The sequence below is a fragment of the Bidens hawaiensis genome, unplaced genomic scaffold (assembly GCF_021521415.1).
Source record: "Bidens hawaiensis isolate Kalapana, Puna unplaced genomic scaffold, B.hawaiensis_p1.1 tig00008535_1, whole genome shotgun sequence".
Taxonomy (NCBI): domain Eukaryota; kingdom Viridiplantae; phylum Streptophyta; class Magnoliopsida; order Asterales; family Asteraceae; genus Bidens; species Bidens hawaiensis.
Window position 1 is genome coordinate 698332 of NW_027491610.1, and position 13114 is coordinate 711445.

Genomic DNA, 13114 nt, shown 5'->3' on the forward strand with positions numbered 1-13114 from the left:
TATTAAAATATAAATACTAGAGAATTTCAGGTGTAGATGTTGACATCATAACCGTAGCCCATTCCTTAAATAAAATAAAATAAAATATAAAATAATTAAAAATTCCTTTGGTATGAATGCTACACACCCTATTAATAAACCTGTATGGAATGCAAGCAAACTCATTGATTTTCCATTTATTTTTCATTTATATTTATATTCCATAAACACACCTATCTCTTTCTCTTGTTTGGTGAGTTAACTACCTCTTTCTTTGATCCCACAAAAAATATTTAAAAAATATGAAAATATAAAAAAAATACACCCCTTTTGATTATTTTTTTATAAGTGTTGTGCTCCTTTACTTAAGTTTGCATATCCTCATCTCTGTGTGTGTTTATGTGTAAAGGCTATATGCTGAAGTCTTGAAGTTGCTTTTCTTGAGTCTTGTTTTTCCACCTATTTTTAAATATAAAACTACTAAAAAATTCAACTTTTAATTGAGTGTTTGCGCTTCTTTCTACCTCACACCCATTTTCTTGAATCTTGATACCACCATTGTTCAAAAATTTCACACCTTTTTTATCCCAAATTCTTGTTTCTAGGGTTTCTTGAATGTTTTGAGACAACCCATTTGAATCTGCTGAAAACCCATTATTTTAAAGCCATAAAGTTTTAATCTTTTTAGCAAATCAGGGAAGATTTTGGTGGTTTTAGGTGATTTGAGGTAAAACCCAGTTCAAATTGGTAATCTTTTAGTTAATTTGTTGATTTATTGACATTTTAGGGATAGAGACTGAGACTTTTTTGGTACTGTATTTAGGGTTTGAAGATCATGTCTCAAATGGAAGCTGGAAATGGTGATGGGAAGTCAAAGATGGAAGAATATGAAGTTATTGAGCAGATTGGTAGAGGGGCTTTTGGGGCTTCTTTTCTTGTTCTTCATAAAATTGAAAAAAAGAAGTATGTAATTTAATTTTATTTTTATTTGTGTGTTCTTGTGCTACTTGTTATTATTTTTTTTTTATTTTTTTAAATATTGTGACTTGTGTTTTTGATTTAATTCAAAATAAGAAAAGGGTGTTTAGTTAATTAGCTGATTATTGTTATTATTTTTTTTTTAAATTGTATAACATTTGTGGTTTTATTGAAGGTATGTCATGAAGAAGATTAGATTAAACAAGCAAACAGAGAAGTTTAAGAAGACTGCACATCAAGAGGTATTTGTTTTGTAGTTTCTGAAATTAATGACTACCTCTGTTCTATAGTTGACTTTATTGAAGTCAAACATTTTTTGTTTTAATGAAAAAAAATGATGTGATTCAAGTTAATACCCTTATGACATCAGAGGACATGGTGGATACATGAATTCTGTAGCAAAATATAAATGTCACCGACAGCATCATGATGAATAAATAATAATTTCATAGAGTTCTCTAAATAAGAAATTGAAAAATAGGAAATGAATTGATGTTTTCTTATTTAATTGATGTCATTGTGGTATGATTTTATTCCGTGCTAGAAATACATTTGACTTTTATGGTCAAACAAGGAATTATCAGACTAAACTAAAAACTGGATCTTTGTTTTGATTTAGTTGAACAAGATGATAAATTAGTAAATTGTTATCACATGTGAGAACTATATTGTTTTTTTTTTTCATTAAAGGAATTTTATGTTGATATGGAATTTGATTGGTGATGTTGGTATATAAATGTTAGGCTTGAAAAGAAATAAAACATGTTCTGAATTAATTTGAAAACGTCCCCAAAAGGAAATTTTAATGTTTAAAACACATTTCATGCTTTGAACTAAAAAAAACTTTTATATGTTATTATTGTAGATGGATTTGATATCCCGACTCAATCATCCATACGTTGTGGAGGTCAAAGATGCTTGGGTAGATAAGGTAATGTGGTTTTATTTCTGTATTCTTCTTTTGGTTGAGCATAAAGAGTGTTTGGTTTTACTTTGAGCCTTCCATCGGTGGGATTTTACTGGGCATGATTGATTGATTGATTGATATGTATGTATTTATTTTAATATCTTATTTTTTAGTGTTCAAATTTTTACAAGTTAGTATATTATCTATAACTAATTTATTATTATTATTTTTTAAATCCGAACACCTATAAGCGCCTCACATTTTTAAAACAAGATAGCATAAATGATTTAATATACAAATATAACTTATGTTTATTTTGTTTTGTAGGCGGGTATATGCATAGTGACAGCTTGTTGTGAAGGAGGAGACATGTAAGTATTTCTTTGTACTTTGAAATTGCAAACCTTTTGACTTTATACAAAACTTAAGAAAATTAATTTTGAAAATTTTAAAACCCCTTAAACAAAAAACAATCTAGTGGAAATACGTCTAATGCATATTATTAATTATTTTTTGTTGAACTCTACAATTTTTTTGTTTAAACTCCTTGCAAAAGAAGTTAAAATGATGTTGATCTTTTGGTTTATTAGGGCTGAGCTTATACGTAAGGTTAGAGGAGCATATTTCCCGGAGGAGGTAATTTTATAAAAACTTCAAATTTCTTGTTTATTTATTTATATATATTTGTTGGTCGTATAGAGCTAATATATCGTGGCATCGTGCTATATATCTTTGTAGAAACTCTGCAAATGGCTCACGCAACTATTATTGGCATTGGATTATTTGCATACTAATTGTGTTCTTCATAGGGATTTAAAGGTAACCTTTTTTTTCATTTGATATATATTGTACTTCATACCAAAATAAATGAAACATTTCTTTTTATGGCAAAGCATTCTTTGGCTCTTTGCATGAATTATAGTTAAAAAAAATCAAGAAATTTGATATTTTACCGACAATCAAACGCTTCTATTATATATGACTCTTTTTGAATATTCCATTTGATATTGAATCCTTACACATTCTCATACTTAGAAATTTTTTTGTTTAATTTCAGTGCTCCAACATATTCCTCACGAAGGAGAACGACATCCGTCTCGGTAAGAATGCAATATATTCTCATTAAAAAATTTAAAATTCAATTGGTTATATTTGGTATTTATTTTTTTTAAACTTTTGGTGTGAGCAGGTGACTTTGGACTCGCGAAACTACTCAACTCAGAAGACCTTGCTTCCTCGGTAATAAAATTATTATCAACTAATAATATCATTTTAGTGCTTGTAAAATTTATTTTTCTACATGTCATGTCAAACTTTTAGTTTATGTATCGTTTTAATTCATTAAAACCTTTATTATTTTGCTTTGACCCATTTACTTATGGGTCTAACTTTGTCGCTACACGTCTCTCTTTTTATTGATCACAACCCTCTAATCAGTTTTATATTCCAAATTGGACATAAAAATATGTGCGGGCCAATACAATCCGACCCGGTCATTTTGACCCGAGACAAAAGTCTTAACACCTTTTTTTTTCAAATTATAATATTTTCTTTGGCTATTGAATATATAGGTTGTCGGCACCCCGAACTACATGTGTCCCGAACTCCTCCTTGCAGATATTCCTTATGGCTATAAATCAGATATATGGTCCCTTGGTAAGTACACAATAATCCCAATAGCCTTAAAAGACTCCACCTCTATTTTGCTTTGTTATTTTTGACACTTAAGCTAATAACCATGTCTTTTTGCTCTTTCCATCATCTTAGGTTGTTGCATGTTCGAGATTTGTGCGCATCAACAACCATTTCGAGCTCCTGTAAGTTCCTTTCGAATCAAATGGTTGGGCAACGGGTCAAAACAGGTTGGGTTGATCCGAAACACTATATGCTCATAATTTAAATTTGTAAAAAAATAGTGTTTCAAATGTGATTTATAGTGAAAGGTGCGAAACTATCCTTTTTAAGACAGTTTCTAAATCAAAGTTACCTATTTGCCCTTAATCGTGTGCTACGAAGATCCTTTATTTTGACCTTTTGAAGGATATTTTCAGTATTTAACGCCTTTGATTCCGTGAAAAGTGCAAACCTTTTCCTTCTTTAGAAAGTTTTCAAGCCAAATTTACTTATTTTTCTCTAATTGCATGCTTCCAAGATCCTTAATCAAGACCTCTTGAAGGGTGTTTTCGGTATTTGACATCTTTGATTCCATGAAAAGTGCAAAATATTCCTTTTTTAAGAAAGTTTCCAAGTCAAAGTTACCTATTTGCCCTTAATCATATGCTTCCAAGATCCTTTGTTCTGACCTTTTGAAGGGTATTTATGGAATTTAACGTCTTTAATCCTGCAGGATATGGCGGGACTCATCAACAAGATAAACCGATCCATCATTTCGCCTCTCCCCATCGTTTATTCTTCAACTTTGTAAGTATTTTCTCATCCCTGACGATTTATTTTTTATAATTATTATGCCTGACACGAACGTTTTCTTGCTAATGTTTCAGTAAACAGATTATAAAAACGTTGTTAAGGAAAAGTCCCGAACATAGACCAACTGTAAGTCACACATCACAATACATGTTTTTTAATCATTTTTTGAATTTTATCTAATTTTATTATGTTTGAAACTAATAGGCTGCAGAACTTTTAAGACATCAACATTTACAACCGTACCTCCTCAAATGCCACAACCCGTCTAAGGTTTTTCTTCCTGTGAAACCTCCGAGTAGCCCGAATAATAAAACCCCTAAAAGACATTCACCCAGGACACCAAATGATGCACATGTTATAAAGCCGAAAGTACAAGTAACAAAGCATGAAGAGAACGGTAACGGTGGCAGGCTGGTTAGAAGTTTACATAACAACCGAACATTCACGGTTTTGGAAGAAGCAACTGAGACCAAGCGGGTGGACCCCACGAGTTATTCTAACGATAGCGAGCACACAAGTTGTGAGACAACAACAATTGTTTGCAATGGAGAGGGGCCTGAAAATTCAGATTCTTTAGCACAAAAAGTCAGCACAAAGTCAAACTCGTTGAATCTTTCTAACGAAGAAGAAGAAGTGACAAGTCTTGAACTTTTTCTGAAACTCGAAAAGGATATTATTGGAAATGACAAAAAAGATAATCTTGTGGACTGGTTTAGTGAGAAAGGTGAGTCTTTTGATGAAGAAACCATATCGAGTCAAAAAGTCAGCACAAAATCGAGCTCCTTGGATCTTTCTAATGAAGAAAAAGAAGTGACAAGTCTAGAACTTTTTGTGAAACTCGAAAAGGATATCATTGGAAACGACAAAGATAATCATGTGGACGGGTTTAGTGAGAAAGGTGAAGAAAAAATTTCGGGTCAAAAAGTCAGCTCACTATCGAGCTCGTTGGATCTTTCTAACGAAGAAAAGGAAATGAAAAGTCTTGAACTTTTTGTGGAACTCGAAAAGGGTATTATTGCAAACGACGGAAAGGATAATCTTGTGGACGGATTTAGTGAGAAAGGTGAGTTTTTTGATGAAGAAAACATATCGGGTCAAAAAGTCAGCACAAAGTCAAGCTCGTCGGATCTTTCTAACGAAGAAAAAGACGTGACAAGTGTTGAACCTTTTGTGGAACTCGAAAAGGGTATTATTGCAAAAGATGAAAAAGATAATCTTGTGGATGGGCTTAGTGAGAAAGGCGGGCCTTTTGATGAAGAAAACATATCAGGTCAAAAAGTCAACCCAAAGTCTAGCTCGTTGGATCTTTCTAACAAAGAACAAGAAGCGCCAAGTGCTGAACTTTTTGTGGAACTCGAAAAGGGTATTATTAGAAAAGATGAAAAAGATAACCTTGTGGATGGGTTTAGCGAGAAAGGTGAGTCTTTTGATGAAGAAAACATATCGGGTCAAAAAGTCATCACAAAGTCAAGCTCATTGGATCTTTCTAACGAAGAAAAGGAAGTGACAAGTCTTGAACTTTCTACGGAACTCGAAAAGAGTATAATTGGAAACGATAAAAAAGATAATTTTGTGGACGGGTTTAGTGAAAAAAGCGAATCTTTTGATGAAAAAAGCATATCGGGTCAAATGGTCATTTGTGAGGTTGATACCGAGCAACCAAGAACCATTGAGCCCATACCAACGGAACCACCCATTAACCAAGAAACAGAGAAGGGTGCACCGGTTAACGAGCCTAGACCGACCGAACCATCCGTTAACCAAGAAATCAACTGCAAGACCGAATGGTTAAACCCGACTCAACAAAGAGCCGACGCTCTAGAAGCTTTACTTGAGCTATGCGCGCGGTTGTTAAAACAAGAGAAGCTTGAAGAGCTTGCTGCGGTTTTGAAACCGTTTGGTGAAGAAACGGTTTCTTCACGAGAAACCGCGATTTGGTTAACGAAAAGCCTCATCGGTGCACAGAAACTCGCAGAGGGTTCTTGATATCTTAAATTTATAAGTTTTTGAATAGTTTTGATAGTTGTGTGTATCTATGAGTGGTTTTGGGTTGGAAACAAAGAGAATTGGGTAAGTTTTTGTGTTTAAAAGATGGTTTGACTTTTGAGTAGTCAGTCCTTTGACTTTTGTGGGGGTTGACTTCCCTGATGTAAATATATGACTACCCCCACACTTACAAAGGCCTTCAATTTACCTTGTTTTTTAGGGTGTTTGATTGCTTGTGTGGATTTTTTTTCTCCTTTTATGGGTGTTGTTTAAGGAACATGGTTCATCTTGTTTACAAATGTTAAGTTTATAGTACAATATTATTAGCTTTGTTAAGTGGTGCCAAACTGCCAACCTATATATGTATGATATGAAATGCGACACAGTCGCACGGAACTAAAAGATTGTTATGTATTAATATGACTTTATAAGCAACAGAAAATAGGTAAATGATTTCATTTATACCAATTATGACAATGATAAAACCTTAGGAGAAAATGACTACTTCTTTACAGAAAATGACTTCTTTGCCTACATGCTTTATACAAGGTTTGTAACCGAGCTTTAGCCGGCTTGGTTCTGGTTTGACCGGTTTCAATGTTTCAAAGTATAGGGTTATAAACCGACTTCAATCCTACGATTCAGGTTCGGTTCTAGTTCAAACTGAGGGTTCGATCCCTATCCCGTTTGTTGTGAGCCTCTATGTTGATACACATGTCTATTGGGCTGAATATTATGACGAGTAGTTAAGGAGTAAGATGGCTATTAGAAGTATGAGACTTTTAGATGAACATTTAATCTTATAGGATGATGTTTAATAATAATAGGAAAATACATATTATTTAACCATGCTTCGTTTATGTTAAAATTTAGGTCAAAATGCAGAGGAAAAATGAGCTTCTCTCAACGAGACGTTTGTAGTTTTGTAAACCACTACACTTTAGAGTTAAATAAGAAAAATAAGACTTGAGTTAAATTAGTTATAAAAATACAATAGTAATAGTAATAAGGTCATCATGATCTTAATTAGTTACATGTGGGGCCTATACCGTTGTGCTAACATGATTCCCTATACACACATATTTACATTCTGTTAGGGCAGGCTGTTAGTAGTCGACGTGGCACAATTTGTTGGTACAGTTGGACATATGCTTTATTATTATTATTATTATTATTATTATTATTATTATTATTATTATTATTATTATTATTATAAGTTAGCATTTTTTTCCTTGAGACTCCTTACATTTAGGTTAGCATTTTTGTTTTAATGTTTATACGTGGTAGAATTCGTTTGGAATTTATTGTATAGGACCTTTAATGTTAACACGTCAACTTTCTTTTTTCTTTTTTTAGAATGACATTGAGATTTTAAACTTGCCAAAATTTAACAACACAGTATGTACAGAAAGTTAATTTCAAATTATAATTCAAATAACGCACCTTGAATCTAACAAAATAAGCATCGATCGTTCACCCTGAATCTGTTAACAATAACCATCGTAGTGTAAAAAACAAGCAGTAAAATGAAAAGCAAAGCATGAATGGTAGACATGTTATTGAAAAATACGAAAACATCGACCAACAGTTGCGTCGTCCGCCTCAGTCCCCACCACCGACACCACCACCATTCCCTCGACCGGCACCACCACCATGCCCTCCACAGGCACCACCACCATATCCTCCGCCTCCGCCTTTTCCACCGCCGAATTTCCCATGGATGCCTATTAACCCACCGAGCCCGATTGCAAGCAGGTTAATCCATTGTAACTTCACCTGTTTCACCATGCTGATAAACCCCTTTTTTTGTCTGAGCAACAATGTCGGCCTTATCCTTTTCTTGTTTCTCCTTATGTGCTTCTTTTGCGGCGGTTGCTTTCGCTTCTTTCCGAATATTTCTTATTATCTTTGGGTTTTGCGGGTTCGATGGGCTTCTTCGTGTTTTCCGGCTTTGGAGTTTGGAGTTCAGCTTTTGCGGAGACGAAAGGATTATGGAGATTGTCACAGAGGTGCTTACGTACTTCATCGATCCCGTCATTGACAAACGTGAGTGTAGAAGAGATCGTCAGGGACTTTCCATTCACGTCTGCTTGAGAGAGGCAATTGGCGGCCCTATCAGCAGCAGATTTTGACGACACCTTTGCGGCTTCGGCCTTCTTCCAGATCTGATGTGTGAAACTCATGGTGATAGGTGGGTTTTCAGGTGAATTGTTGTTAAGCTAAGTGTGTGAGGAGATACAGAATGGAGGTCCAGGTGGTATTATATATAGTCTACGACACACACACTCTCTCAATACGTACACACATGTATATATATATAATTATAGGGTTGGGTTATAATGAAAACCTAGTTGAGTTGTGAAAACCCTGGAAACCCATTCTAGACCACATATTCAAATAATTCATTTGATTTGTGTGGTCCATATTAAAAGCTAATAAAAAACTAAAATTAATTTTAATTAATATTTAAATACATAAAAAAAGGCAATCTAGTAAATTAACAAATTCTCTTTCCTACTTTTTTTTTCTTTCATATTTTTTTCCCTTTCCTGCTCCTCTTCTCTTTCTCTCTCTCCCTCTTTCTCTATCTCTCTATTTTTACAAGCTCCTGTCAGGTTTTAAATGAATTTGCATCATTTGCAAGATGGGTAAGAGTTGTTAAAAAAACCCCAAAACTCATAAAACCTTGTTAACCGATTCATCAAAGATGTATCCCTAAAAGCAACAATAACAAGAATATAAAGTATAAATTAAACCAGCCAATTATTGATAGAAATTGAAGATTTGAAATAAAGATTTCACTTAACCAGATTTTCCTTCAAGTTCTAAACATCTAATTTTCTTCAAGATTTTCCTTCAAGTTCTTAACATCAGATTTCACCTACCAAGATCAGTAAAAATAAAAGTAAAAAATAAGCAGAAAAACTCTTAAATTGAATAATGAGATTAAAAAAAGATCAGAACTGAAAAGAATGGTGGGGGTGCAACAAGTCGACGGTTACCGGCAAACAATGGTGTGGTTGAAATAAGATCAGATCTGAAAAAATGGAACCGCCGATGACTGGTCGTCACCGGAAAACTGCAAGCACCACCCCTCCTCGCCGCATCTCTGCCCAACATCATCAACTCGAATCGCTAATCGTTGATTTCCCAACCCAATGAGGTTATAGAGAGAAGCTATCGATATGAGGTTATAGTTAGAGACTCCGATGACAGGTGTTGATGGTGGCCAGTGGTATTGATGGTTAGAGAATGTTGGTGGTGAAAAGGGAGGAAGAAAGAAAGTAGATCTAGATCTACATATGAGGTTATAAAAAGAGAAAAATAAAATGATTAGGTTAAGAAAGAGAAGAGGGATGAGTGGTAAAATACTGAAATGTCCTCATTTTTTGGATTTAAATAATAAAAGGTGGAGATGTGGTTTGCCCTAGACCACACAATTGAGTTTCCAGGGTTTTCATAACTCAACCAGGTTTTTATTCTATACTTTCCCTATATATATCTATAATATATATAAACGAAAACATAAAAATCATACGTGTCACGATGTGGTCGCTTCCTCTTTTTTTGGAGTCATCAGGTTTGCTTGATTTTTAAATGGAGACTTCTCATGCATCTGACCCGAATTCACGAGTATGAGTCTTATCAAACCCAGATATATATTAAATGGGTTATAACAACTCATTAAATTAAAAACTAATCTCACCAAATATTTTATATAAAAATTCTATAAAGTAGGGATATACTAAAAATCAATATCTGATTTATTTAAAAAAGATATATATCTATAATAATATATATAAATGAAGATATAAAAATCCTACGTGTCGCGATGTGGTCGATCCCCCTTTTTTAGAGCCACTAGATTTGCTTGATTTTTAAATAGAGGCTTCTCATGCATTTGACCCGAATTAATGAGTATGGGTCTTACCAAACCCAGATATTCCTTAAACGGGTTATAATATCTCATTAAATTAAAAATTATTCTCACCAAATTATTGATGTAAAAATCCTATAAAATAGGATATAATAAAAATTAATATCTTATTTATTTTAAAAAAGTTATATATATTATTTAAATTAAAAAACCAATTTGATAGTAAAAAAATATACGGGTCTTGGGTCTCATCAAACCATAAGTATATTATTAACTTTCATGCAATAAAAAAATATAAATTCAACAAATAAATAAATATTAGAACAAATAATATAAAACAACCCCCGTAATACGGGGGATAAAAACTAGTTATTTATAATTAAAGAAACCAATTTTATAGTAAAAAAAAATAAGCGGGTTTTGGGTCTTATCAAACCCACATAGCTTTTAAACCGGGTTATAACATCTCATTTATTTGTGAAACAATTTATCAACAAACCATATGTATATTATTAACTTTCATACAATAAAAAAAATATAAATTTAAAAAATAAATAAATATTTAAACAAACAATATAAAACACCCCGTAATACGGGGGATAAAAACTAGTATATATGTAACACCCCAACCCGGAACAGACTAACGTGTTACTATTACAGATATCAAATCAACGCCACAATCCAAAATACAACAAAAATTAATGCAACCTACGTCATATTATTAAACAAAATGAATTAACTTTTAGAAGCTTGAACTTCATTTTATCTCTCATCACTAAATTCCCCGAATCCCGGATTACCTGAAAACAAAATAAGAAAAACAAAACAAGAAAACACGGCTGAGCCAAAAATTGCCCAGTAACGGAAAGAACAATAGTATAGGTAAAGGCATACATAAGACAAAACACATACTGAAATAAAACTGAAACTATTGCGGATATAAAACCACGTTTTAGACCGAACTATAATTAGATGCGAAACATAATCCGATACACGATCGGGACGTAATCTGAATATACTCAACTTTAACCAAATGCATATACACATATCGAAACGGACCAGAAATATAGCGAAACAAAATATAATTACTAAAATACACGACGACGATGTTAAAATAAATAAGTCGTGTAATACGAAGCACCCAGAGCCTAAACAGAGGGGTACACAGCTAGCTAGTCCATGCACCAAGGAGACGGTGTGGTGGCGTGCACACATTGTTCCATCTCAAACAGAAGTCAGGAGTCAGGAGTCAGGAGTCGGAGCTAAGATCGATCTATACGCCTCTAAGTGGCCAAGGTACTACATGAGTACTTTCAGAGACGCCGTGAACTTGATTACGCACTGTCACGATAAGTGCCATGTCAGGAGTCAGGAGTCAGAGCTAAGATCGATCTATACGCCTCCAAGTGGCCCTAATACTTCAAAAGTACTAGTTAGAGACGCCGTGAACTTTGGTTACGCACTGTCACGATAAGTGCCTTCCCGTTGACGCCCCAACGACAAGTCAGAAAATGCTCGGGTAACAGAGTACTAAAACTAAAACATATAACTAAAATATATCATATAAAATAACTGAACTCAAAATATAACCGACGCGTAACGAAAATCCGTACTACAAAGTAACGGAATAGATTCAATACTATTAGTAACGAGAACAAAAACCGCACTACGAAGTAACGGAATATAATTAATACTATTAGAGAAAGAAACCAGAAACCGTACTACGAAGTAACAAGAAACAGAATCCGTACCACTACGAGAACGGTGAAAACAATATAAAGCTAAAAGAAGAAAAACACGAATCCGTACTACAAATTAACGGAATATAATTTATACTATGAATGAAAGAAACCAGAAACCGTACTACCAAGTAACAGAAAATAATTAATACTAAGAGTAACAAAACAGAAACCTATTACGAAGTAACAAGAAACAGAATCCGTACAACAAAGTAGCGGACTATAATTAATACTAAAAGTGAATGAAAACAGAAACCGTACTACGAAGTAACGGAATATAAATAATACTAAGAGGAAACAAAGACGGAAACCGTACCTTAGTTAGCAGAACAAAAGTAAGCCAAGTTAATTAAAACTCAAAGTTGTCCAAAAGTCGTATGATAACCTATGGTTTGGTTACATTCTAAATTAGATATACAAACAGAATTTGCATTGGTTGATTCGTTGATTTCCCCACGACAGAAACCTTAGTTCTTGATTAGTAAAAAAAAAATAACCATCGTCTTCTGCCCATGCATTAAATATCCAAATACGTGTAGTTTACAATTTAGTTATATGAATTTCTAAAACAATATTTACTTATCTGTCATAAAAGAGTAGACATAAAATAAATAACTTTCAATTGATTATAAAAAAGACCCACTAACTCTTTATATAGTTTATCATTCTTACGTAATATTCTAACTTTGTTGACACTTGCATACAACAGATTTACAACAATTAGTATTAGTTATGTTATGATTATTATATTAAAAAAAAAAAAAACAAGACACATGGGCTGGAGATTTGAACATTGGACTTGGCTGCATGAATTATTGGATAAAATGAATATGCAACTACATGATTCCAACGTCAACAAACAACACCCAACGAACGAACAAACAGAAACTTATTTTGTTTATATTCATTCTTGTGTTAACATCAAAATTGCCAACTACATATTTCTAGTTAAAATAAGGTTTTTGTCCTCGTAACGAATCAACGAACCCCACCCCCATATTAGAACACATTAAAAACATATACAAACCAAAAGCGGATGATCAAAACTGTTACCTCACAAGCCGACAAAACCGGACGTATAACAGAGCGAGAACGGTGAGAGACTACGGGCGTCTGACGGTGTCTTAATAACGGAACAAGACATCAAATGGTGAGCAACAGTGATGGTACGCGGCGGCGGTACGTGGAGGCTGCACGTAGTAGTTGTAACAGACGGCGGAA

General features: G+C 33.6%; 1 protein-coding gene across 1 annotated transcript; it reads left to right on the forward strand.

The window, feature by feature from the left end:
• The first annotated feature begins 276 nt into the window (after nt 1-276).
• LOC143529356 (uncharacterized) lies at nt 277-6600 on the forward strand. Its single transcript, XM_077025175.1, has 14 exons — nt 277-706; nt 803-942; nt 1133-1199; nt 1823-1888; nt 2192-2235; nt 2455-2500; nt 2603-2683; nt 2922-2964; nt 3054-3103; nt 3436-3520; nt 3632-3681; nt 4212-4285; nt 4366-4417; nt 4496-6600. The coding sequence occupies exons 2-14, from the start codon at nt 815-817 to the stop codon at nt 6275-6277; spliced, it is 2568 nt and encodes an 855-aa protein (XP_076881290.1). The 5' UTR covers nt 277-706; nt 803-814; the 3' UTR covers nt 6278-6600.
• Nucleotides 6601-13114: the final 6514 nt, after the last annotated feature.